This window comes from Chanodichthys erythropterus, chromosome 6 (genome assembly GCF_024489055.1).
Source record: "Chanodichthys erythropterus isolate Z2021 chromosome 6, ASM2448905v1, whole genome shotgun sequence".
In the NCBI taxonomy this organism is placed as follows: domain Eukaryota; kingdom Metazoa; phylum Chordata; class Actinopteri; order Cypriniformes; family Xenocyprididae; genus Chanodichthys; species Chanodichthys erythropterus.
The window spans coordinates 35,103,393-35,129,348 of NC_090226.1; the positions used below are offsets into that span (position 1 = coordinate 35,103,393).

At 36.9% G+C, this 25,956-nt stretch overlaps 1 protein-coding gene and 1 long non-coding RNA gene across 2 annotated transcripts; both read left to right on the forward strand.

Moving 5' to 3' along the window:
- Positions 1-3,408: 3,408 nt before the first annotated feature.
- LOC137021301 (uncharacterized) lies at positions 3,409-15,935 on the forward strand. Its single transcript, XR_010895303.1, has 7 exons — positions 3,409-3,984; positions 5,620-5,672; positions 6,946-7,010; positions 7,122-7,196; positions 10,730-10,788; positions 14,495-14,595; positions 15,886-15,935. It is a non-coding gene; the product is annotated as an uncharacterized lncRNA (long non-coding RNA).
- Positions 15,936-21,015: 5,080 nt separating this feature from the next.
- On the forward strand, positions 21,016-22,656 carry hrh1 (histamine receptor H1). Its single transcript, XM_067387581.1, has one exon. The coding sequence runs from the start codon at positions 21,016-21,018 to the stop codon at positions 22,654-22,656; it is 1,641 nt and encodes a 546-aa protein (XP_067243682.1).
- The last annotated feature ends 3,300 nt before the right edge of the window (positions 22,657-25,956 follow it).

Here is a 25,956-nt window from a genome sequence, read left to right on the forward strand (position 1 = left end):
GAGGTGTGTGAGTGGAGTAACCAGTGTATTGTCGGTGGAGCCACAGCGTGTGTAGATGAGGTCCAATTGGTTACCTGATTTGTGGGTAGCTGAGGTAGCCACTCGCTTGAGATCAAATGAGGCAAGCAGCGTGTGGAAGTCAGCAGCCTGAGGTTTGTCTAGATGGATGTTGAAGTCACCAAGTACTAGCAGAGGAGTGCCATCCTCAGGGAAGGATGAGAGTAACACATCCAACTCCTCCAAGAAGTTACCTAGCTGACCTGGGGGACGATAGACAACTACAACATGAATTTTGGTAGGGTAGGTGATGGTAATTGCATGTGATTCAAATGAGCCATTTTCAGAGAGAGATGGTAAAGGATTGAACTTCCATTCATTGGACATAAGCAAACCAGTACCACCACCCCTCCCAATCTGGCGTGAGGTGTGAGAGAAAGTGAAATTAGAGGAGAGGGCTGCTGGTGTGGCAGCCAGTGCCAGTGTTATATATTTTGTTCACTTGAGTACTTACAATATCCCAAATGTTTGCAACTATTTGTAAATCGTGAGAAAATTGCAATTTTAATCAAGGCTGCAGGACGTGTGAGGAGTCGCCTGTCAATTGCGTTGTTACCCTCGGCTTCCAGTTTATTTTGTAGAAACCCCTTTAATATTTACATGTTTTAATATACAAGGGAATATCTGTTTTGATATATTTATAAACTAATTATTGTTATATAGCTCAACACGTTTAGTCTTATTGTTTAAATCTAATTTTCTTGATGTTTTGCGAGTCTCATGCTTCACCGTGCCTCAGAGAAAAACACTATTGTGTGAAGTAGCTAACATAGCATAATCAGATGCAGCTTTATTTTTAGTAACAGTAATACAGCATTTTCTCCATCATACAATACGTTTTAAAATTAATTGCATGTCATTTATCAACACAATCATCCAGCATTTAATCTGATATTGTAAAATGGATCTATCTTACTGCAGTGTGTAACAGTGTCTCACGGCAGCCGCCGAGCGAACGCACAGAGTAACGTTATAACATCATTTTCAACACTCTCAAATGTATCTAATATGATAAACAGAGCTGCGTTTCCTCATACTCATGACCGGAAAAGCAGCGCCGGCGACTGTGTCATAATAAAAGTCCCGCTGCTCGTGAGGCGTGTGTTGATCAATCGCTCCAGCTCCTCGTTCAGCTCCACAACACTCGCTCCTGCTCTGCTTCACACTACAGTAACGTTAATAATCTCATCCATGAACATGATTTCTGCCCGAGTCCAATCCCGATTCTTTTGCACCGTCCGTTGACGTGGAGACCACATGTCCCAAGATTCCACACTCAAACTTGCCGTCGCCACACCTTTGTTCTGAATAGACCTCTGGCGACCTCTAGCAGACAAAATTATTACATACTGCACCTTTAACTGTTAAAAGGACAAAGACAAAGCTATTGATTTCCTCAGCAGTAGCGATGATCCAAACAAAGATGAGTGACACAGAAAGTTTATTAAAGATTTATTTTAGCGAATAGAATATATAAAAATAGACATGCCTGCAGCTTTTTATGTGCTCCTGCTAAGTCTGGCGTGCCACACTCACTATCTTGACTGCTCACCTAGTGTTTTTAATCATTTCTTATAATACCGGACCACAATCAGAAGAGCGTGTGAGCGGAGTCTCTCTACAAGCACAAACTCACATTAGATGCTTTTAACATTAAATAAAGCACAAAAACAGTACCTGAGATCATCATTGCCAAACTTTGTTTGATGTTGTTCCAGCCGCGACTTCGCATAAATAGAAAAGCTTTCTAAAATAGAAATGTCAAGTATCGACATCGTGGCTGGTTAGGACAAAAGTTTCGATTAACATGGAAAAGAGGCCATTTTCAGGACACGATGTTAGTCTCCATTGTCTGTTTTCCCTGTAATTTAGTTCTTTCATTAGTTGCCATAGTTCCTGATTAGTGTCACACCTGTTCCCTGTTCCCATTACCTTCCTCAGAGTATTTAAACATTCGTTCTTCATCAGTTTTGTGTCTCGTGTTAATGTTATGAATAGTGAGTGTTGCTGTATTGTTCCTGATGTTTATGAAATGTTACTTTATCATCTTTCTGTGTCATGCATCTTTGTTTGGATCACCGCTACTGCTGACCCGTGACAACTACATGACATTTATTTACATGATGTGTAATTATTTTACAGTTATATGATGATATTTTATATATTTTTGCCATAAATGTGAATAAGATGTGCTTTGAAAATAATGCTAAAAAAGGGATAGTCATTTCAAACCATTTAAATGTAAATGCTTTGAAATGTGTGTGTGTGTGTGTGTGTGTGTGTGTGTGTGTGTGTGTGTGTGTGTGTGTGTGTGTGTGTGTGTGTGTGTGTTGGTTTTTGTGGTTTACGAGGACTTTTGACCTGAATACGCACCGGCATTACGGGGACATTTGGGTTTATGAGGACACAGGCCATGTCCTTGTAATTCCGGCAATGTAGATGCCTTTCTCTATGTCCCAGAAGCACCCTCTCCAATTTTCGCGGCATGTCCTTATATACCACAAAAACCTGATTTTATACCATACACTGTGTATCCTCTGTGTACGAGAGTGCCCCTGCAGCCGGGTCCTGGTACTGTACCGGCGTCATCAAAATTTGCATTTTTTCACACAAGTGTAAGTATTGAGGCCTGTGACTGGTCAGATCGGTACTGGTAGGCGGGAAATCACGAAAACAAGATGGCGCCGACGGGCGGAGCCTAATTCTGCAGCTCCTATTGGTTGCATACGCAATGAACAACAGCGAGACAAGATGGCGCCGGTGGGCGGAGCTTCATTCAGCTTCAGCTTCAGCATAGGTCTGTATAACAAGCGAGTTAATGCACGTGTAATACTAATATATATATTTTTATTTGTGAATAAAACATATATATTTTTATTTGTGAATTAAATATATGAATAAATAGTGATCCTCGATTAAAAATATCCCTTAAATGTCATGTAATAAAGTATAAAAATAACTTGAATGCTGTTTACTCAGTATTTATACAGTTTATTTAGCTCGTTAAAGATATGCTATTCATGTAAACACAACCACACATTAACTCGTGCGCTCACATCACATATATTTATTATTATTATTTTAATCCCGCGTATATTATATTAAGTATGGTTTATAATAAGAGTCTTCGCGTTCATTTCCTGTTTGGCTGATAGAAGCTGCACCTGAGGAAGACATCTGAGCACCTGATGGAGGCTACTATTATTTTAAAGGTAAGTTGTTCTGCTTTTAAATGCTTGTGGGTCCGTTTGGCTTGTTTGTTCATGTTTTGTAAGCTCTTTGCAGCTCGTTTTACAGTTATAAAACAGCTAGCTCGCGATGCTAACGGCGCTTAGCGAGATTGTGATTGTGTTTAAAGACTGTCAGGAGGGAATCAGCGATGCTTGTCATTTAAAGCTGGTTTTCGATTAAACTATAATTGTAACTGCATCATTTTCTGATCGCATGCAATAACCTAGCCAAGCCATCATAATAAGGCGTTGTCATGACTACAGTCTGAAGGGGACGGCATTTCACCCAGTACAGTATCCTCACATACCAGCCTACTGTAAATATTACTACAGTTCTGCTTGATTTAAAGACATTAAGAAACAAAGATTTACTGGCTATGATAAGATGTATCAGAACTGTCAGTCTTATTCAGTCAAATTAATGCTGTCAGTATTATTGTCTATAATTTATCAATTGTGAAAATTTATGAAGGAATATTGATCCTCAATTATACATAATTCTTAAATATCATACAATAAAGTATGAAAATAACTTGCTGTTTACTATAATTTATCTTTTGACGTTTATACTAAAAACAGAAGATGACAGAAGACACATCAGATCATGCTGAAGTGAAACAGTGATGGAGAAAGCCCAATCTCAGGAGGAAGACATACAGTATTCACAAAGATTCATCAGTGATTTCACCTGTGTCAGGTATATTATATGTTATTTACAGTCATGATTTTACTTGCTTTATTATTAAAGGTTAAATGTTACTCAGGGAAATAGGGCTACACAATATTGCAGAAAAACTGACATTGCAATATTTAGTTTTTCTGCAATTTATATATTGCGATATGAAAACAATTCCATCAGATGAATTGAATAGCACTATTTGAAAATAATTAATCATTCTAGGATGATTGGGATCATTTTGTAGGGTAGTGCATCTGCTTAGAGAATAATAAACGAATTACAAGCTTAGATAAACACAATAAAAATAAGATACAAATTAAAATAAGCAGTGCTTTATGTTTTTCAGGTTAATCTAACTGTATTGAGGTACACACATTGAGGAAAGCATGTATGGGTCCAATATTATATGCATCCGTTTTCTTAATTGTTTACAACACAGAACCAACTGTTTTCGCTGAGAGTGTTTGTTCAAGCTCAAAGATAAGAGAAAGAGAACTGAACTCTGTGTTCACGTGCTATCTGTCTGTCAGAAAACAGCGCGAGTTCCAGTCATAGTGCGTTTGATGTTTAAATTGACAGGACTTAAAAACACAAGCAAATGACATTTGTAAAAGTCACATGCGCTCTTAACCGGGGGCAGCTGGACCGTTCGGATCAACTACGATCCCTACACTTGACATTGCACATCCTGTGATGTGACTTTTGTGGATGCACACATCGGGATACAATGCTAAAACCATACATCGTGCAGCCGTAGTCCGTATGGATCGCAGATCAACTATGATCCCTATAGCCTACTTGACTTCATTTGTACTGCAATGTCACACCCACAGATAGGTATCAGTGACAAAACTATATATTGTGCAGCCCTACATGGCTTTATATATGCATTCGGGCTGCACGATATATCGCATGCTTTGTCACGCGCATTTCTTCAGTAAAGCCGGTTCCCTGATTACCGTTTAAATCACCACCACCTGCTTACAAATGGCGCCCAATTTAATACACCGAGCCGTATATCACTGAAAAGCCACGAAATATCGCGTAAATTATCGAAGGCGATTCATCTGCGATATGAACGCTATTTTGAGTAGCTTGTCAGTGATCTACGGCTCAGTCTATTAAATTTGAAAGCACGTGATGGCGATTTAGCGGCAATCAGGGAACCGGTTTTACTGACGAAATGCGCGTGACAATCACATGCGATATATCGCCCAGCCCTAATATGCATCACATTACATGCATGTTCATGGCAGTATGTGAGGTGGTGTGTAGCTTTACACCTGTTTTATGAGGACACGTGTTTTATGAGGACATCATGCGAACATGTTCTTCATGTTTGACTTGACTGAAGAATCTCTGTGTGTTGTTAGATTGACACAAGCCTGGTCTATGAGGACACTAGTTTTACCGGGACACACATATGGAATATTAGGATCGATACTGATAACCCATAATTCACAGCTCATTGTAGCAAATGTCAATATTGAAAACTCATTATTGTGCTTGTTAGATTAAATATAATCATTTTAGAAGTTAGGTAAAAGAAGCACCTCAGTTGAAATTGACTTTCAATGAGTAATACTGCAATGAATAATTGTTTTTTTTTTTTTTTTTATTTTATTTTTATTTGCTTTTCTTTCTTATTTTCAGATGGTAACTGAGAAGAATCAGATTCAGAAGAATAAGATACAGCAACAATAAAGGTATCAAATAAAAGTAAAGTAATAATTGAGTTAGTCCTTAAAGGTGGTAAAGAGGATGTTTTGTTTTATACATTTTTGCAATATTACTTGAAACTGTGTTTACTAAACTGATAAAAGACTATTTATTAGGTGCACTGAAAGTAATAATATTAATATACATAATCTGTGCACGAGGTAGGGCCTTAAAAACATCAGCCAATCGCGTAAACGGTTGGCCCTCTGGCTTGTCAATCACTGCCGTGACGTTCCTTGTGAGAGACGAGCGCGGCTGCGCTCCAGTAACTTTCCAAACTCCACAGGCGCCGCATGCAATGTTTTTGTCAGGAGACAGGAGTAACAGCTGCAGATTATGAGTTACCTGCGGTGAGTCCGACATAATGAATCCACTAACACGACACAGCGAATGCCGGTGGTAAACACTCGTGATCTAATACTTGTGCAGGAGTTTTGGGAGGCGTTCCCGTGAAATGAGCTGTGAAGGAGGGGAGCTGTTCTTACGCATGCGCTCATTTCAAAAACTCAGTAACAGTCTTTGGTTTCTCAGTCGACGAAAAGATCCTCTTTAGCACCTTTTAAAGAATAGAACAGATTTCAGTGTTTCTAAGAAGCAGATTGTTTGCCACAGTTATCAGTCACTGAATTATGATTGTGTGTGTGAAAAGTGAGTCATGATCACTTACTGTACAACTAGCACACCTCGTTTCACCACTATCACTCTCATACATACCCCTAACCTATCCCTAACCCTAACCCTAACCCTGAACTCAGCAACATCCAAATGTATCTAGTTATCAGTGTCCCGTTAAAACTAGTGTCCTCATAGACCAGGCTTCTGTCAATCTAACAACACACTGAGATTCTTCAGTCAAGTCAAACATGAAGAACATGTTCTCATGATGTCCTCATAAAACACGTGTCCTCATAAAACAGGTGTAAAGCTACACACAACCTGACATACTGTGATGAACACACACACATAATGTATTGCATATATAAAGCCATGAACATTACCATGGGTTTTTAAATATTGAAATATTGATTTGAAATGGATCTATTATGTGATCTTGTATATGATCTTAAATCAATATTTCATGTGCACATATTTATTGATCGGAAGCTGTGAATGGTTGACACTGATCATCCTGTCCATGTTTAATTTGCATTAATTACTGTCTAACTGTACATTACCCCTTTGATATATTTCATATATACTGAAGGTTTTGCAACTCTTAGTTGAAGTGATTGTATATAAAGCTTTATTTCTTATTTTCAGATAAGCCGTGAGACCCCGCTGTCATCAGTGACGATTGTGCTGCTCTTACTGTGGGCCTACACCAGGTAAGTGAGAGTTGTGCTGTAAGAGAATGAGCAAATGTAGCAGAGACTCTTGTGAGATCTAGGCTGTTAACATATTCAGACCAGTGTTTATGTCTAATTTGATGTTTGCAGACTCTCAGTGAGGTTGGACCCTCTGCTCTCAAAATGAACACTCTGTCCCAGTCAGAAGTCAGAGATGTACAGAAGGTATTGTTTTGTTTTTGAAATCAAATTAGGCATGTGCTGACAGGAAAATTTGGGCCTATTTTGATAACCAATAATTTTTTTTATTTGAAAGGTTATAAATGTTACATTGGCAGATAAATCTAAATCCAAATTCTATTTTACTTTGAGAGCCTGATTACAAAAAACAATAGACCGTGTCCCAAACACTCTCAGCATAAATCAAACATATACAGTACAGCAGTCTAGTTTGATCCAGTATAAGATTCCTTACTTTTACAATTATTTTGACACTACCATTTAAAAAGTTTGGGGTCAGTAAGAATTTTTAATGTTTTAAAAGAAGTATCTTCTGCTCACCAAGTCTGCATTTATTTGATTAAAAATACAAACAAAAACAGTAATATTGTGAAATATTATTCCAATTTAAAACGGCTGTTTTCTGTCAGTATACAGTAAAGTGTAATTTATTCCTGTGATCAAAGTTGCATTTTCAGCATCATTATCTCCAGTCTTCAATGTCACATGATCCTTCAGAAATCAATCTAATATGATGATGCGATGCTCAAGAAACATTTATTATTATTATCAATGTTGAAAACGGTTGTGTACAATTTTTTTTTTCAAAATTCTTAGATGAATAGAAAGTTCAAAAGAACAGCATTTATTTAAAATAGAATATTTTCTAACATTATAATTGTCTTTACTGCCACTTTTGATCAGTTTAACTTATCCTTGATGAATACAAGTATTGATATCTTTTTTTTATTTCCCGCAAAAAATTAAATTAAAATTCTTACTGACCCCAAACTCTTGAACGGTAGTGTTTAATGTTACAAAAGATGTAGATTTCAGACAAATGCTGTTCTTTTGGACTTTCTATTCACCACAGCATCATAAAAATGTAAATAACTGTTTTCAACATTAATAATAATCATAAATGTTTCTTGAGCAGCAAATCATCATATTAGAATGATTTCTGAAGGATCATGTGACACTGAAGACTGGAGTAACGATGCTGAAAATTCAGCTTTGATCACAGAAATAAATTACACTTTACTGTATATTGACATAGAAAACAACTGTTTTAATTTGGAATAATATTTCATAATATTGCTGTTTTGTTTGTATTTTTAATCAAATAAATGCAGGCTAGGTGAGCAGAAGATACTTCTTTTAAAACATTAAAAAAAATCATACTGACCCCAAACTTTTGAACGGTGGTGTACATTCATATGGCCAATTTTCTTTATTTAAAAAAAGTGTCAACACTTTACAGTAAAGTTTATTGTTAGTATTAGTTAACATGAGCTAACAATGAATGGACAAATCCTGTCGAAGTTTTATTAATCTTAGCTAAGGTTAATCTCAACATTTCCCAAGACATTTTAGGATCCAGTGTTTTATCTGTTAACCTAAAATATGCGTGTTCATGTTAGTTCACAGTGCATTATTAACTCACATTTACAAGGGTTTTGCTCAGTTGATTCACGTTAGTTAATACAATAACAAATGAGACCTTATTGTAAAGTTAAAAAAAATATATATATTGCCTCACTACTACTACTACTAATAATAAATAAAATTAAATAAAAATGCAAACAAGTTATTGGTCAACATTACTTAGGCTACATAAAAAGAAACACAATATATGTGCTATGGATGAATAAAATGAAAGCCTGTTGGGAAATGATTTACTCAAACCATATTGTTGATGAAAATAAGAACAATACAAGTTGTAATGTTTTGAAAAAAAAAAAAGTGTATATAAACATCTTTATTAAACATCTTTAGCATTACTGTTTCAAATAACACTGTTTTAGCATGAACCTGAAGAGCTGAATGAACACCCATAAACCAAAGCGCTTTGTTAGATGGTTTTCGCTCAACGGGATGCAACTTATATATGATAAAGTAGATATTTATACAAAAAAATTACAACTTATACCTGCACAAACTCATGCACAGATGTACATGAATTAAGTCACAAAGTGTTCTGGATACGCCTCACAACAACACACTAAAAAACGGCAACTAATCCAAAATAATTCACAGCGTTTTATTACAGTCGTGTTCTCATTATAATGTTATGTATATATGACAGTCCCAGCTATAGTTATTAATGTTATCCATTGCTGTTTGAGTGCGCATGCTGAAGAGATGATCACCGGTAGGCCTACAATGAAGCGCTTTCCTGCCGCGTTCATTAACTCAACCAAATGCATCCTATATGAGTTTAATCAGATATATACACAAAATAAAAAAATTCAACTTATAATTCCACAAAAGGCTGCGAATGCACAAGCAAACTGACTGTGCTAGTCATAAAGGTGTAACTCCGCAGATGTGCTCTTCGTGTAACAACGCTCTGATTTCACAGATTTGTGATTCACCGTAACTGTATCTTCCTTCAAGCAGTTCAATACTATCATGGAGAACAACGCACATCATATAATCCATTATTTATCAGTGTTAAAATATCTGCCTAGTTCGGACTGAGAATGATAACATTAAAATGAGCATTTATCGGCCAGTAAGATATGGTGGCTGATATATCATGAATCCCTGATTGGTTATGGCAGTATATTTATAGAGTTTTAACTATATGCATGATTTTAATGTTAACTTGTCACTGTTTTAAATGTGTAGGTCACTACTATAACGCATTAGTTTGATCACTATTAAAACGGAGTGGTTTAAAATGTACCATCATACCTGAAGACATTTGTGTTGAGCATGTGAACACAATAGCCAATCGGATGCGTTTGTTAGTCTGAGTTTTTGCTTACGCGTAGTGCTGCATGTTGAATCCTTTCATTATAACCAACAAAGTATTGACACAATGCCAATAAAAGATGCACAACGTAGACAGACACACACACACAACTTCATTTATTATAACGGACGTTTCTGCAGAAGTACAGCTTTGTGTTTCTCGTGTTGTAATCGATAGCTTCAGTGGCTAATATGGCAGCGATCTTTGATTTCTGTAGGCCTATATAACACATTTGTTTATGCTGCTAACTACACATTGTATAGTTTCTGGATTGACAAATGTATTTATATGTGCAATTAAATCCAATTGATGCTGATAACCATAGCAATGGGTGGAACAAAATAATCTTGATGCTGTGTGTCAAATGACTTTTTATTAAGTATTGGAGTGTAAATGTAAAAAAATAATAGACCTCCCACTTTTGCAATGTAATGTATTATTTTGTTCATTTGTTCAAACTGGCCACTCAGTGACTTTTTACTTTTAAATGTACAGATATTTAAATATAAAATTGTTCTAAGCTCTTTCTTTTGTCATCTGTCCTGACAGAATTAATTATTTCATTTGTGAATGAATAGGATATGTTAAATTCCAAACTTTTTCTTTGCATTTATTGTGGAAAACCCTGTAATGTAAAATAGTTTTCATTGTATGTTTTCAGTTGACAGTGATCAGTCAGTGTTAATCAGTGTTAAGTTTCTGTACTGCTTCATTTGGATCATCTCTGAATCCTTTGTCTGTAGTAGAATGTTTATTTTTCTTTTCTTTACCTTGCTTTCAGGTGAGCCCTGAGAAGGACCAGTTATCAATGGACAATCAAGATGGTGTTAGACGGAGAAGGTAATAAAAAGAGCATTGCATCCTTTTAGAAAATGGTAGTCTAGTGAGAACTTTTTCACATAATCTTTGGGCCTGTTAACACCTGGTCATTTTATGTGTTTTTTTACTGATTTGTTCAAACAATTTCATTTTACGATTGGCCACATAAATGTGTCTGTACAGAATCAGGGGCCATATTCACAAAACATCTTACGGCTAAAAGTAGCTCCTGACATGCCGATTTATGAGAAACTCTATAATCGGCGTGTCAGTCCTAATTTTTGCTCTTAAGAGTATTTCACAAAACATTTTAGTGCTAAAACTAGCTCCCAAATCTGTAAAAGGTTAGGAGTAGTCAAGAGGACTCCTAAATCACTAAGACCAAATCACAAACAATCCTAATGGCCGTCATGATGCTAATCCGCCCAAAGACACTGAACACTATTGAGACAATAGCGATAGAGCCTTGGGTGCTGAACCTTTTCTTCATACATGTAATAAATATTTGGATTTATAGATTTGAATTTATGAAAAAATGCCAAAAATCTATAATAAATAAATAAATAAATAAAGTCCAATTACCTGTAGCAGTTGTTTTCACAAATTCACACTTACAAATAATTGAATAGAGTAAAAAACCAAGTGTAATAAGTGTATTTGGCGTCCTGTTCAAGGCGGTCGAGGGATCAGAGTTTGAAAATTTAGCCCAAATCCATATTACTTCCTCATATCTCCACTGAGAGTAAGGAACGGGGTGGCGACGGGATGCAGAAAACGGTCGAGGAAACTATAGGTGAGATCGGCTCTAGTCAGTGTATATATACCTCCTCTCGAGCCAATTAGACTGCTTGAACACGCTCCTCCCAAATTTTGTTTATAAAACATCATTTGACGCTTGAATTCTGCAATCTCTCGAGACGCAGACATGTAAGAGGCTGACAATTAGCTGAACGTATACTAGTTTAATTGACCCTTCACCAGGAGTTTGATTGACAAACAATCTAACCAATTATAACGCTAAATCCACCATCCAACCAAAGCTGTCAGGAGTTTAAGATTAACCTCGGTGGACTTGGAAAAATGGTGTACTGATGTCTTTCTGTGTTTTAAACAACATTCCTTCTGATGTTCATTCATGTTTATTTGATGCTATAAATGAACTAGTAGGAAGAGATGATCGATTCACGAGCCGCTTGAGCGGAGGCGCTACAGCGATCTGTCTTCAATTCCCTTACTATACGCAGATTTAACAGTATTCACATCATTAAAAGCTACCGCTATGAGCTCCATTTTATTGATCATGAGCAGCATCAGCACTGGTCAAATCATTTATTCTCACATTTTTTTAATGAAGATGATTGTGTGTTGAGCGTTTTCGACTTTTTAAGTTTCATTTGAGGTATTTTGCACGTCAGCTTACTGAAGAGATACTCATCTGTTCATCTGCGCCAACGCATGCTGCAGTAATGCTGTCATATCTTTCTATAACATGCCTATAACACATTCTCACATGTTTATTATTTAGTATTTTTGGGAGGAGTAAAATGTATTATTGTATAAATGTATATACAGCTATGGAAAAAATTAAGAGACCACTTAACATTGATTTCTGAACTTGGAGTGGTCTCTTAATTTTTTCCATAGCTGTATTGTTTTAGACAACGTCCAAAGTGATTTGAGCGATCGGATTTAAATCCGTCTCGAATGCGTTTTGGAGGGCATTTACACCTGGTCTTTCTATTATTGCATAGCAATCCATTCAGAGAAAATGCATGAAGTGAACAGGTGTAAACAGGTTTAAAAAAAACGTTTAAACCAAATGAGCTGAAAATATTTTTATATGCCTCATAATAGTGCTGGGCGGTATGACCAAAAATTTATATCACAGTATTTTTCAAAATTATATCGGTTTCACAGTATATGACGGTGTGTGTGTGTGTGTATATATATATATATGTATGACTGGGCGTTAACCACATTTTCTACTGATTGAGAGAGGAAATACTGCAGTAGATTGACTAGAATGCCCTGTTTTACTGTCATGATGAGTGAATATTGTAGAAAAATTCTACACTAGAGTTAATACAGGTTTACAAAACCCCACAAAATGATGCTGTGGGGAGACAACAACCAATAAAACTCAGACCTGCAACACATTCATTACAGACACATGAATATTAAAATATGACCATGGAGATAGGAAAAAAAGAAGAGTTGAGGGCACCTTAAGCATTTTAAAAATCTAACGCTATATAAAAACAAACTGCCAAAAATAGGGAGAAACGCGGAAGAACATTTAAACTAAGGATATTTTCAGTACATTTAAGAGCACTACAGTCTCTGAACAAATGACACACGTAAGTTTAACACAGAAAGCAGTTAAATAAAGCAGTTACATTTTTTACCATTCTTCTTTGAATTGTCAGTCTATTTCTGTGTTGCAGAATAACCCATCGTGTCATCGCGGTGGTGATCAGACGTACAGTTCAGTGTCCTTTGCATAACGTTACATTTCATTTGAAGAAGACGTGATGAAATATGTGCGAATACACGCTGCTGGCTCATGTTTAGAGCACTAGAGTATATGAAATAGGTCCATAAAAAACGTAAACAGGCTCGCTCCGGTCTATATAATATGATCCATGTGGAGAAAGTTGTTAATCTCATCACGGCGCTCCGCGCAGAAACCGCTCTATCTCGCGCGCTGGTTGAATTCTCAGCTGTAATCAAGGGCTGAATCCGAAATCGCCCCTATAACCTCAAATAGGGCATTATTTGAGGCGACAGCCATTGTAGTGGCGTCCGAAACCATAGTGGACGTTATTGAGTGCACTCGTTCAATCCCACAATGCACCACAATGAGTGTACAGCCGATGCACACAACGGCTGTCCGAATTCACTCATTCGTTTTCATTCATTCTTTCAAGTGAAACGGGTAGCTCTCAAACAGTGACGGGCTGCGCCGCGTTCCGAACGTTGGTTAAGCGACACATACCGGTATTGCTGTATCATCAAAATTCATATCATAACAAAAATAAATACCGGTATTCGGTATGAACCGGTATACCACCCAGCACTACCTCAAAATAAGATAAATTTTGGTCTTTGTGTTTTGTTTCATTGCTTTGGCAAAGCATTTCAAACAAACTAAAATCAACAGCACAATGTGGCTTTGTGCCCTTATCAAATTGCAAAAGCTGATAATTTATTAAGACTGTAGTCCGTTGCGCTCCCCGTTTCAAAGTGGAGATCACACTTTGTTCACTCGATCATCTTGTGATTCGGTGTTTTCCATGTCTCAGTTCACAGGGAATGAATGCAGTGAACTCTATCTCAGCAGTTTAACATGCATTTGGGAACGCAACGAGCACCAGTTACACATTTCACATTCGCATTATTTACAAAATTTGTGTGGCCAGTTGTTTCAAGTATTTCACCTGATTTGTAATAAGATGCATTTATAAACCTGTTTTCACTGAAACAGCTTAAGCGAAGAAATGAAGATAGAAGTATTGTAATGTCGTATTGTAAAATAGTTTTTCATTTACAGTAGTAGTATATTTCTGTCTTGGCAATAATTCTAATAATAGTCATCTAAAAGTATTAGTTATTATTTTTATTTTTATTTTTATTTATTATTAAACAGCATAAAGTTTCATAAATTACTTTTGAAAACAGGTTAAACTGAAGATGTTCTTGTGTTTTAAAATTCTGTTTTTTCTTCAAGATGAGATCAGTATGATGGATCCTAATGCCAGTGATCCTGATGAAAGCGTTTCTCAGGATGTTGTTCCTGCTGGAGCTGCGCAGGCGTCTCCAGTAATGCTGGTATGTGTTAACTAACAGGTTTATGTTTATTATTATTTTAACCCATTATTATTTTAGATTATTGTCATAAATACAATGCATAGATACAATTATATATTTATAGTTCAACTTAACATTTGTATTTTCACAAAAGAAAAAATGGTTTTAAGCCAGTTATTTTTATCTATTGCTGTAGTGTGTCAGTAGGAAATATCAGTTTATATTTCCAAACATTCCTTTTGCCATTAATTGTAATAATTAATGAGCAATAATCAGTTATTATATACAGAGATTTTTGCACTTATATAGTGCAACTTTTCTATAAGAATATGATTGGAATCAGTGTTGCACCAACATTGTAACTCTGGTTGATACAAATGAGTTTATCATTTTTGTGTTGGTAAAAGACTTGGAGATTTTTAAAGGGTAGTTCACCCAAAAATGAAAATTTGATGTTTATCTGCTTACCCCAGCACATCCAAGATGTAGGTGACTTTGTTTCTTCAAATGTGAACACAAATGATGATTTTTAACTCCAACCATTGCCATCTGACAGCTGTATAATTGGTGTCAATGGGAGCACAAATTTATGAGTCAAAAAACATGCACAGACAAATCCATATTAAATTCTGGCTGATCTAATACATTGATGTCCTAAGACATGAAACTATCGGTTTGTGTGAGAAACCAAACAGTATTTATATCATTTCTTACCTCTAATACACCATGTCCAACTGCGTTCAGCACTCGGTTAGTGAGGTCTGATCGCGCTCTGACAGCGGCAGTGATGTCTCGAGCATACTTCAATGAGTGCTAGACATTACTTCCACTGTTAGACCGCAATCAGACATCACTGGTGTATTAGAGGTAAAAATGATATAAATACTGTTTGGTTTCTCGCACAAACCGATCTTTTCGTGTCTTAGGACATAAATGTGCCGTCACAAGCCACAGGGTTTCATTTGAATTTGTCTATGTATATGTTTTGACTCTTATGAATTGTTTCCATTGACACCCATTATACAGCTGACAGACGGCAACGGTTGGAGTTAAAAATCATCATTTGTGTTCGACTGAAGAAACAAAGTCACCTACATCTTGGATGCGCTGGGGGTAAGCAGATAAACATCACATTTTCATTTTGGGGTGAATTATCCCTTTAACAGGCTAATAACATTTAATCTCCAGAATAATATTTTGTGTCACTTGAAATTTTATTTTTAGATATCAGGTGTATAACCAGTTTTAAGTTCTAGGTATTTGAGAGTTAAATCTTAGTTTCCTGATCAGTATGTAACTGATTTCTTGCAGATGTTCAGAAGATGCCCATTTGGAAAACTGCTGAGTTTGTCAAGGTACCTGAGTTTAAAATTAGAGTACGACCATCATTGTAAGTACATGAGCTTTGATAGAGTAGGAGCTTAATAAAGTATGTATCTGTACAGAGAATGAGAGTTCGGCAGAAATTAAAAAACGGAAAGGAAAAGGACAAGACGGAAAGGACAAAAGGTTTGCTGGTCAGATGCTGAAGTTACAGCTGTAATTGATCATTTTAAGGCACATATGACCAAAGGAAAATTGTGGACAAAACACAAGAGATTTTGTAAGAAATCAAGGAATTAGCTTGAAAAAAAAAAAGCACAAAATAAGTGATGTTGCATTGTGTCTCATTTGATGCTGTTGTATAAGGATTATTATTTTAGTTGTTGGTTATGTTAGTTTCATTCTAGAGCATGAATATACTAAGACTTCACTCTGTAAATCTCTTAAGTTTAACTGTTCTTTAAAGCAGTAGTTTGTCACAAAAACATGACAATTTAATATTCAACATTATTATTGATCTGACTGCATTGACACTATTGTATGAGAACTGAACTGAGCTGGACGATGACATGACTGTTGTCTCCAGAGCTGCTGCTGCTGCTGTATAGATGAAGTGAACTAAATTAATAACTGATGAGTTTTACAACGTAATTGAATCAACACTGAACTGACTCTGGCTGAACAATGACACAATACTCTTCTGCTGTACAGCCCAAACAATCTTTGTTGAACAATGTTCCTGTTATGAGGGCTGCTTTGAAACAATATGTAGTTTAAAAGCGCTTTATAAATAAAGGTGACTTGACTTGACTCAACAATTCTGTTCACATTTTTTCAAAGTTTTGAATGGTTGCCATTTCAATATGTCAAAACATTAATATTGCTGTATGCTTTCTGATTACACAGATTACACAGTTGTCCATGTGTTATTGACCTAGTTTTTTAGTTGTGGATTTCATTTTCCCCTTAAAATGCCATTCCATGATGGTATTACATGGTTAAAACCGGAAAACTCAATGTTTATGTTGTTATTTTAAGTCATAATTAAAGTACTTCTAATACACACTGGTCCCTGTAATGTTGGAGTGTGTCAGGTGTGTATTGTGTTTAAGATCAGGTACTCATTAATCACCTCAGTCTTGCTAATACACCATATCGTCAGGTTTGTGTGTTGTGTGTGGTCATGTACCATTAAACACACTGGTCCCTGTAATGTTGGAGTGTGTCAGGTGTGTATTGTATTGAGGAACCGGTACTCATTAATCACCTCAGTCTTGCTAATACACCTTATCGTCAGGTTTGTGTGTTGTGTGTGGTCATGTACCATTAAACACACTGGTCCCTGTAATGTTGGAGTGTGTCAGGTGTGTATTGTATTGAGGAACCGGTACTCATTAATCACCTCAGTCTTGCTAATACACCATATCGTCAGGTTTGTGTGTTGTGTGTGGTCATGTACCATTAAACACACTGGTCCCTGTAATGTTGGAGTGTGTCAGTTGTGTATTGTGTTTAAGATCAGGTACTCATTAATCACCTCAGTCTTGCTAATACACCATATCGTCAGGTTTGTGTGTTGTGTGTGGTCATGTACCTGTAAAACACACTAGTCCTTGTAATCCAGAGAAATGACATGTTTTGTGTATTGTACAATAGGTGTCCTCATAAATCAGGTTGTACCCAAAAATCACAATTATGTCATAGGCGGGAACATTTTTGGATGGGCGGGAATGTCCTTGTATACCACTGATATGTCATGTTGTCATATTTTCCGTTCTGTTGTGTGTAAAGAAACTTTAAAGCCAGATGTGTGATCTGCAGATCAAAACAAAATTTTTGATAGTTTTATCATCACTGTAGGGCATCGGGAAAGGTGTGTCCCCCTAAACCACAATCCTACTGGTTTGAGCATCAAAGTCCTCGTAAACCACAAAAACCAGTATTTGTGTGTGTGTGTGTGTGTGTGTGTGTGTGTGTGTGTGTGTGTGGGTGTGGGTGTGGGTGTGGGTGTGGAGGTGTGTGTGTGTGGTTCAGGTATTCCCAATGTTATGGGTACAAACTGTTCCCACAAAGATGGCAATATTCAAAATCCTTGTTCTTGATGTCCATGAGGAAAACAACTTATAAATCACAAGTGATGCTTTTGTAAAATATAAAAATGCAGAAAGTTTTCTGTGATGAGTAGGTTTAGTGTAGGGGATAGAATAAATAGTATACAAATTATTATGTCTATGCAAAGACCCCATAAAACATGGAAACCCAGTGTGTGTGTGTGTGTGTGTGTGTGTGTGTGTTTGTGTCATCGGTCCATCCATGAGACATCCATGAGACTCTTCAGAGCAGTAAAGCGTCACTCAGCGTCCAGTTGACTCGAAGTGAACACCAAATCAGTGGAGATAAATATCATTCCTGCCGGGATTTTCCTGCCAGTCGGAAGGGTAAGTTTCCATCCGTGCTTATAATTATAACCTAATCACATTTAGAGCTAATTTAACGTCAGTGAAGAGAAGCACTGAATGATTAGTGTAAAAGTGGCTAGTGTTTGTCCTGGTGAATGGTGGACGGACAGCGCGCGCTTGGATAGAATTATTCGACTTTCTCGCGCATTCCACAGGTGTCGACTGAAGCTTCTCCGCGAACACCAGCCGTCGTGCGCACATCTTCATCCAATGGGAATGAAATATTTGTCAGTGGAAATAGAGAGATGAACATTTTATTCACAACTCTTCAGAAAAAGACGTGTAAGTTTTATGCTTTGGTGGGATGAAGTGCTCGGCTTCCCTTTACATTACGCGTCGAGAAATCATTACATGTTTGGATAATCTACAAAAATAGAGTGCAGCGATGTAAACCTTTAAGCTCTCAAGTTTACAGAAAAGGGTAAATATTTGGTGAAAGTGTATGCGTGGATTCTTTGTGTTTATACTAATAAAAAAAGCTAAATCAGACTTGAGTGCTTGATTTTCATGTCGCTGTACTGTGCGATGGTAAGATGCAATCATTCTGAAATATCAGTTCTTTCTAATGCAAGTGTAAGAAAGGCTTTTCCTCAGAAACATGTTACATTTTTGTGCAGACATTAATAATGTGCAGGGTTAAAAACAACCCAAGTTGGGTTGAAAATGGACAAACCCAGTGGTTGAGATAAATGTTTTATTTAACCCAACTATTGTTTTACAAATGACTTCTGGCTGATTAAAATGAATCCAAAATATGTTTGAAATTAAAAATCAGACACATATAGAGGCAACAATAATAATCTAAAGGTGAACTAATTTTTAAACAATAGTTGAGTTAAATAGCATGTTGGTCAAACCCAATCGCTGGGTTTTTCCATTTTCAACCCAATTGGGTTGTTTTTAACGCAGCATTTTTGTGAAGCATAAGATTCTTCAATTTTCAAAACCTAAAATTCAGATTAAAGTGAACATTAAAGGTACAGTTCAACCTAAAACCAACATTCTGTCACAATTTACTCACTAAACAGACGTCCAAAATGACATGCGCACTATATTTAAGGTTTTCTGAATCCATACAGTATATGTGTGGATATAAAGCACTTTGGTCAACACCAGTTGTTTTTAAATGTGCTATATAAATAAACTTGTATTGTATATTATTGTATATGTGGAACAGAGCAGAAATTCTGCTTAATTTCTCATTTTGGAAGAAAGAAAATGATAGAGTTTTGGAATTACAGGGAAAACATTTATAAAATAGATTTAAGAATTAATATAAATCACATTATTTACTATATCACTACTGTTGCACATGTTCTCATCCAAATTTGTCATTTTACAAATGCAAAAATGCAACTGATGAATAAAAGTAAAGATGGAAAGTGTTAAAAGTGCACTTTATGTTCTCAGTTCTGGAATATGAATTAGTTATGAATAGCCCTGAAAACAACAACATAATACACTTATTGGTTCGATGTCTGAAACTTCCAGAGAGACAGAATACAGATCTAACCTGCGATGAGAGGCTAGACAAGACACCGCGTGGATGGAAACCAGCTCTCTTAGCAACAAGACACTGTTTGACTCACATATTTTCTGAACATCCATGGTCTCAGCAACGGCTGCTTAATGAACCCGCTTGCGTCTATGCTGTCGTAAGCACATGACATTTCAGAAATGTGGATTGGATAACTCACTGACACATCAAAAACATGAATGTCTCCATACACTGCCTTAAGGGTTAGTTCACCCAAAAATGACATTTCTGTCATTAATTATGTCGTTCCACACCTGTAAGACCTTCATTCATCTTCAGAACACAAATTAAGATATTTTTTGATGAAATCCAATAGGTCTCGTCCATAGACAGCAATATAATCAACACTTTAAAGGTCCAGAAAGGAACTAAAGACATCATTAAAACAGTCATGTGACTGCAGTGCATCAACCTTAATGTTATGAAGAGACGAGAATACTTAAAAATAACAACTTTATTCAACAATCTCAGTAATGAAAAGTACACTTCTATAATGTACTTAAAGTGCTCTATTTTTGTGCACTAATTTACTTAATATACTAAAAATTCTTCTTTAGTACTAATTAAGATAAGAACATCTAAGTATACTAAACTGTGCTAATTTGAGACACCATAAAATATGAACTAAAATGTTCCTCTCATATACTACATATAAATATTTAGATACCACTTAAAGTGCATTTGAATCCATAGTGTACTACAAATGGTAACTAAATATAATTTTTAAATGCAGTGATAGTATATTAAAAGCACATTTTAGTTCATATTTTAAAGGTGTCTCAAAATAGCACAGTTGAGATATTGTTAAGTCTATCTTAAGAAGTACTAAAGAAGAATTTTTAGTATATTAAGTACAAAATTAGTGCACGAAATTAGAGCACTTTAAGTGCATTATAGAAGTGTACTTTTTTCACCTTTTTTTTTTTTTTTTTTTACCTTATTTAAACCATAAAAAATGTTGGTGTTATAAATTATTGTACAGTATTTAGGTTGATTCAGTGACACTAAATAATATTTTCTGATTTGTATTTTTGTGCACAATGCACCAGTTTGATGCATTCTCTGTTTTTGTTTTTCAGAAACTCCATTCTTTGGATATGAATTTTAAAACCCAAAGTGACTATGTGCTTTCTCACAACTTTGACATCATGTGACACGTCGGACTGCCCAATGGAGGCCGCTACAATTCTTAACGCCACATACAGCCAAGTCAAGAGGATCCTTCAAGATCCTCCCGAGCCCAACGTCACGACTCCCGTGAACGCGTCTGTCCCTTTCCATCATCACATGAACAATGCGGTGCTGGGGATCCTCCTCGGCACGCTGTCCCTCATGACGGTCATCATGAACCTGCTGGTGCTTTTTGCCGTCAGAAAGGAACGGACTTTACACACGGTCGGGAACCTCTACATCGTCAGCCTGTCGGTCGCCGACCTGATTGTCGGGGCTACCGTCATGCCCTTGAATCTGGTCTACCTTCTTGAGGACGAGTGGAAACTCGGACACGTTATTTGCCAGTTCTGGCTGGTCATGGACTATGTGGCGAGCACGGCTTCCATTTTCAGTTTGTTCATCCTTTGTTTGGACCGGTACCGCTCCGTACGACACCCCTTACAGTATCTGAAGTATCGGACACGAGGGAGAGCCACGTTGTTGATTTGTAGTGCCTGGCTTCTCTCCATGACATGGATCATTCCCATCCTGGGCTGGCGGATATTCGCTCGGGTCGACCGGAAGCCAGAGCTGGAGAACCTGTGCGACACGGACTTTCGCTTTGTGACGTGGTTCAAAGTTCTGACCGCCATCCTCAACTTCTACATCCCTTCCTTTCTGATGCTCCTGTTCTACTCGCAGATTTTCATCGCAGTCCGCGACCATTACAGAGAATGGGAGAACTTCGCCGGTCCCATGGTGAAAACAGAAGCAGATGATACGTTGGCAAACGGACTGCAGCTGAAGATGACCAATGCCTCGGAGCGAGAGAGGGCCAATTCTCAAAACGAGGGTCTGCTGGATCAGTACAGTCTGGCGCAGCCGTACAACTCGAGGGACATTAACGAGGACAACCCCGATTCCTTGTCTGAGACAAAGAGGAAGAGTTGCTTTAAGAAGAAACCAATGTTCAGTCTTTCGAAACGCATGAGAAAGAGCGTGCAAGACTCTGAGATTTCATTTCAGAGCGACGATGGGGAAACTGTCGCCGAATGCCCGCTGAGACCGCCATCCTTATCTCTCGCCTTTCTGCAGTCCGACAACAACACCCAGCCCCAAGCCTTCATAAATGTGAATGACTGTAACGTGTTAGTGCCAAACTCCGTTGGGAACATTTGCGAGAGCGCGCAGACGGTGGATATTCACAATTACACCTCGGTTCTCTGCAATCACAGCACTCCACCGTCGCCACCGTCGCCGTGGGCCGAGAGCAGCCCTCCGCTGGACGCCACCGACGCGCTGCCTGCGAAACAAACATGGCAGAAGCTGTGCGAACAGTCCAAGCAGAGCATCCACAGCATGCGCATCCGGAAGGAGAGGAAAGCCGCCAGGCAGCTGGGCTTCATCATTGGTGTCTTTATGGTGTGCTGGATCCCATACTTCATCACCTTCATGGTCATGGCTTTGTGTGAGACTTGTGTCCATCACGACCTTCATATGTTCACCATTTGGCTAGGGTACATCAACTCCACTCTCAATCCCTTCATATACCCACTGTGCAATGAAAACTTCAAAAGGGTGTTCAAAAAGATCTTTCGTATGAATAGATAAGGAGGCGTGAAAACTGTTAGCCTTTCTGCTCCGTTGGTGTTTTTTGTGACTAGTTCTTGTGATCTTGTAAGTACAGAGCAATTTTTGTTATTTATTGCTGAGTGTCGGCTTTGACACGTCTGCAATCTGCATCAGATTACATGATGAATTTATTCAATCCAGAGTGTTGTATTGAAGCACCTATGTTGCTTGGAAGACTTTCAGCACTAAAACAACTCTAGAATGATCACATATCAGTGTTTCTGAACCTTTTTCTGAAATCTTGAGTTTTCTTCACAATATTCCTCATTTAAATAATTCATGCGCAGAATAAAGGGGCGGGGCCTGGTTGAGTGAGTTAGTAGTGTGTTGAAACTGGCTGTTATGGTAAGGGGCGGGCATTTCCCAAACACCAATCACAACACGCTGCTCCAGCTGACCAATCAGAGCGCATTCAGAAGGAGGGGCTTCATAGAGACAGGAACTAAACAGGGGTGCGTTTCCCAACGTAATTTGCTGCATACGATGCATCGTTGAACAAATCAACTAGCTAGTCAAAACCGCATTGATGGAAACCTGAGTTATAAATGTTTAAGATCAAATTAATGCTAGATTTTTTGCTTTAAATTATGGACATGGCATCTGAAGACTACTTCTCGTTTTTCCTCAATTATTTTGCTTTATTTCTAGATTCAATCATAGGCTCGTTCTTATGTGGGTCGTTGACGAATAAGGTTTTTAAAAGTGTAAAAAAAAATAATGGAGATATAATTAATTTTTAAGTTTTATTAATTGTTAAATATGAGATTATGTGGTTTTTATAATTAATTAACACTGCTTTTTTTTTTACAAGATGGACAAAATTTGTCACCAAAAAAGTCATTTGGTTTAACCAAAATTTCAGTTTTACCGAATGACGATATTTTCAATCAATGCTAACAGGCTGATATCTAGCAAAAGGACAATCAAACATTTTATATTTAGTACAAGTTTTTAAAATATTACAACATTTTCCATGTTTTATAGCGGTTGCACCGAATGACCTGATGTTTCGGGACATGCGTATGAACAAGTGAAAACATGAATTTATCAAATAGTTACTTTGCTTCATGACCATGTGATCCTTTGCAAGTGTCTGAATGATGTCACATCCTGTCACATGATACTGACCGCATTACTTGATCCAAAATGGTCCCTTTATATCGGTTACTCCGAATGACATCAATGAAATTCATTCTTTCTCATAACAAAGCGACGACTTCTACACATAATTTTAATACCATTTTGATATGTAGTTAAATATAATTAAAACCTTTTGGATTCAATAATAGAGATCTAGTACTACCTTACATACTTTGGATGTCATATCTTTGTTTTTATTATTATTAAAAGCTTTGGACAGAAAAATGACCCGTCACGTCATTGACCCGTGTACCAGAGCATGTACACACTTCCTTAAAATCTCTTGACAAAGTAAAATATGTAAATGATATTTGTACGCATTCAAAATAAAAGATACATATTGTACTTAATGTCAGCTTGCTTATTTGGCTCAAGATATCAATTTATTAAGTCCACATGTGATAAAAACAAGAAAGTATGCTTCTAATCACAGCTCGTTAGCCGTCGTTCAAACACAAGTTTGCGATGCAGTTAGTAAATGCCAAATCACTGAACTATGTTAGTAACGATGGAACTTGCAATGTTAGTTGGCTAATGATGCTTTTGGGAAACGCACCCCAGAGCGTTACTGACAGACTGGGAAGAGAGGAGCTGCAACAATGGAGAATATGTGGAAAATAATCAACATTCAAGCAGGAAAACCTGCTCTAGTAGAGCACAAAAACAACACTGAACACTGATTTCTCTCTGCATGATAATCAAGTAGGTTGGGAATGGCATGCTAGGATATACATGGAACTCCTGGATGATTTACAGTGCAATGTATAAACATCAAATGTAACTCATTATTTGATTAAACTGTGAAATGCAAAGACATTAAAACATTTTTAATACATTTTTAGACATAACTGGATGCCTGGACAATGTAAGACTGAGGTCATGTGAAACACTGCCTCTATATCACAGAAAAAAACATGCAATAAACAATATAAGACAGAACGCTGGTGTCCGTTTCAGACTGTATTTTGCAGGCCGGTGCAATGACAAGGTGATGACGAAACTGACTACAAAGTTATGGAAAAGCAATTATACTATATATAACACTAACATCTCTTTCATATATCATTTTCTTCTAACAGCAGCCCTCAATTAGTGCCTGTCACTTTCTGTTAAAGCACATGATTGGCTGACTCTATAACCGAGCTCAATCAGATGCTTTTCTTAAGTATGTTTTCAGTATTTTGGGTCTTTATTGGGGGAAATCGAGTCTTTGCAGTGAGGTCTGTGTAGGAGTTTACAGTAAGTGGGAAATGAGTAATGTAATTTAATTAAGCCTTAATTAATTTTATTAAGCCTGATGTCAAGTCACTGTTTCCGCATCTAAACGCCAAAATTAGACAACAAACGGTGCTAAAAAATCATGATCCACCTTCTTTTACCATAAGAGTTCACAGTCGTGTCGAGGCTTCCGGTCTGTTATGCTGCTTGATATTGCAAACTGTTATCATATTCTAATTCATTATCGTAATCATAAACACAACTTATTACTAATTAATTCATTTACATGATTTACATTTTGTTATTTCCCCATTGCAGCTATATTTTCACTTCTTCATTGAGAAAATGAGATGGAGAACATCTAAATTCATGCTGAAATCTGAGATGACAGTAATTCAACTCCTATAAATCAATATAATAGACGTCGTCATGAAACAAAAACATGATTTGTGTACAGTGATGTACAGGCATTCAAATCAAACATCTTTGTTTAAACATATACATTATTATAGGCCTAACTATACTACAGTGAATTAATGATTCAGTAAAAGGTCTTATTTGATCTGCAAGGTTACTACAAGTGTGACTACTTTAATAGGTAGATGAACTTGTGTTTATACATTATTAACATACTTTATATCCTGTGGAGAAGATTGCGTGAAGACTGTGTGAAGATTGCTTTATTGAAATATTGTGAATTATTTCCAGTTCAAAAATTGCTTGCTAACATGCACAATGTTTAGGAATTATGGATATACTTCAACATGCTGACAGTTTCATATTGGTGTCATTTATTTGTGATCCCACTTATCTATTTAAATGGTTGGATTTGCATTAATTCCCTAAAGCATCTCATTCAGATCAGTTAATAATCACAGAGAAAGAACCTGATTCTGCAAACAAGATGCTCCAGCACAGGAC

Excerpts from the sequence above, each read along its gene's own strand:
- hrh1 (XM_067387581.1), top strand. The coding sequence starts at position 21,016 with ATGTGCTTTCTCACAACTTTGACATCATGTGACACGTCGGACTGCCCA.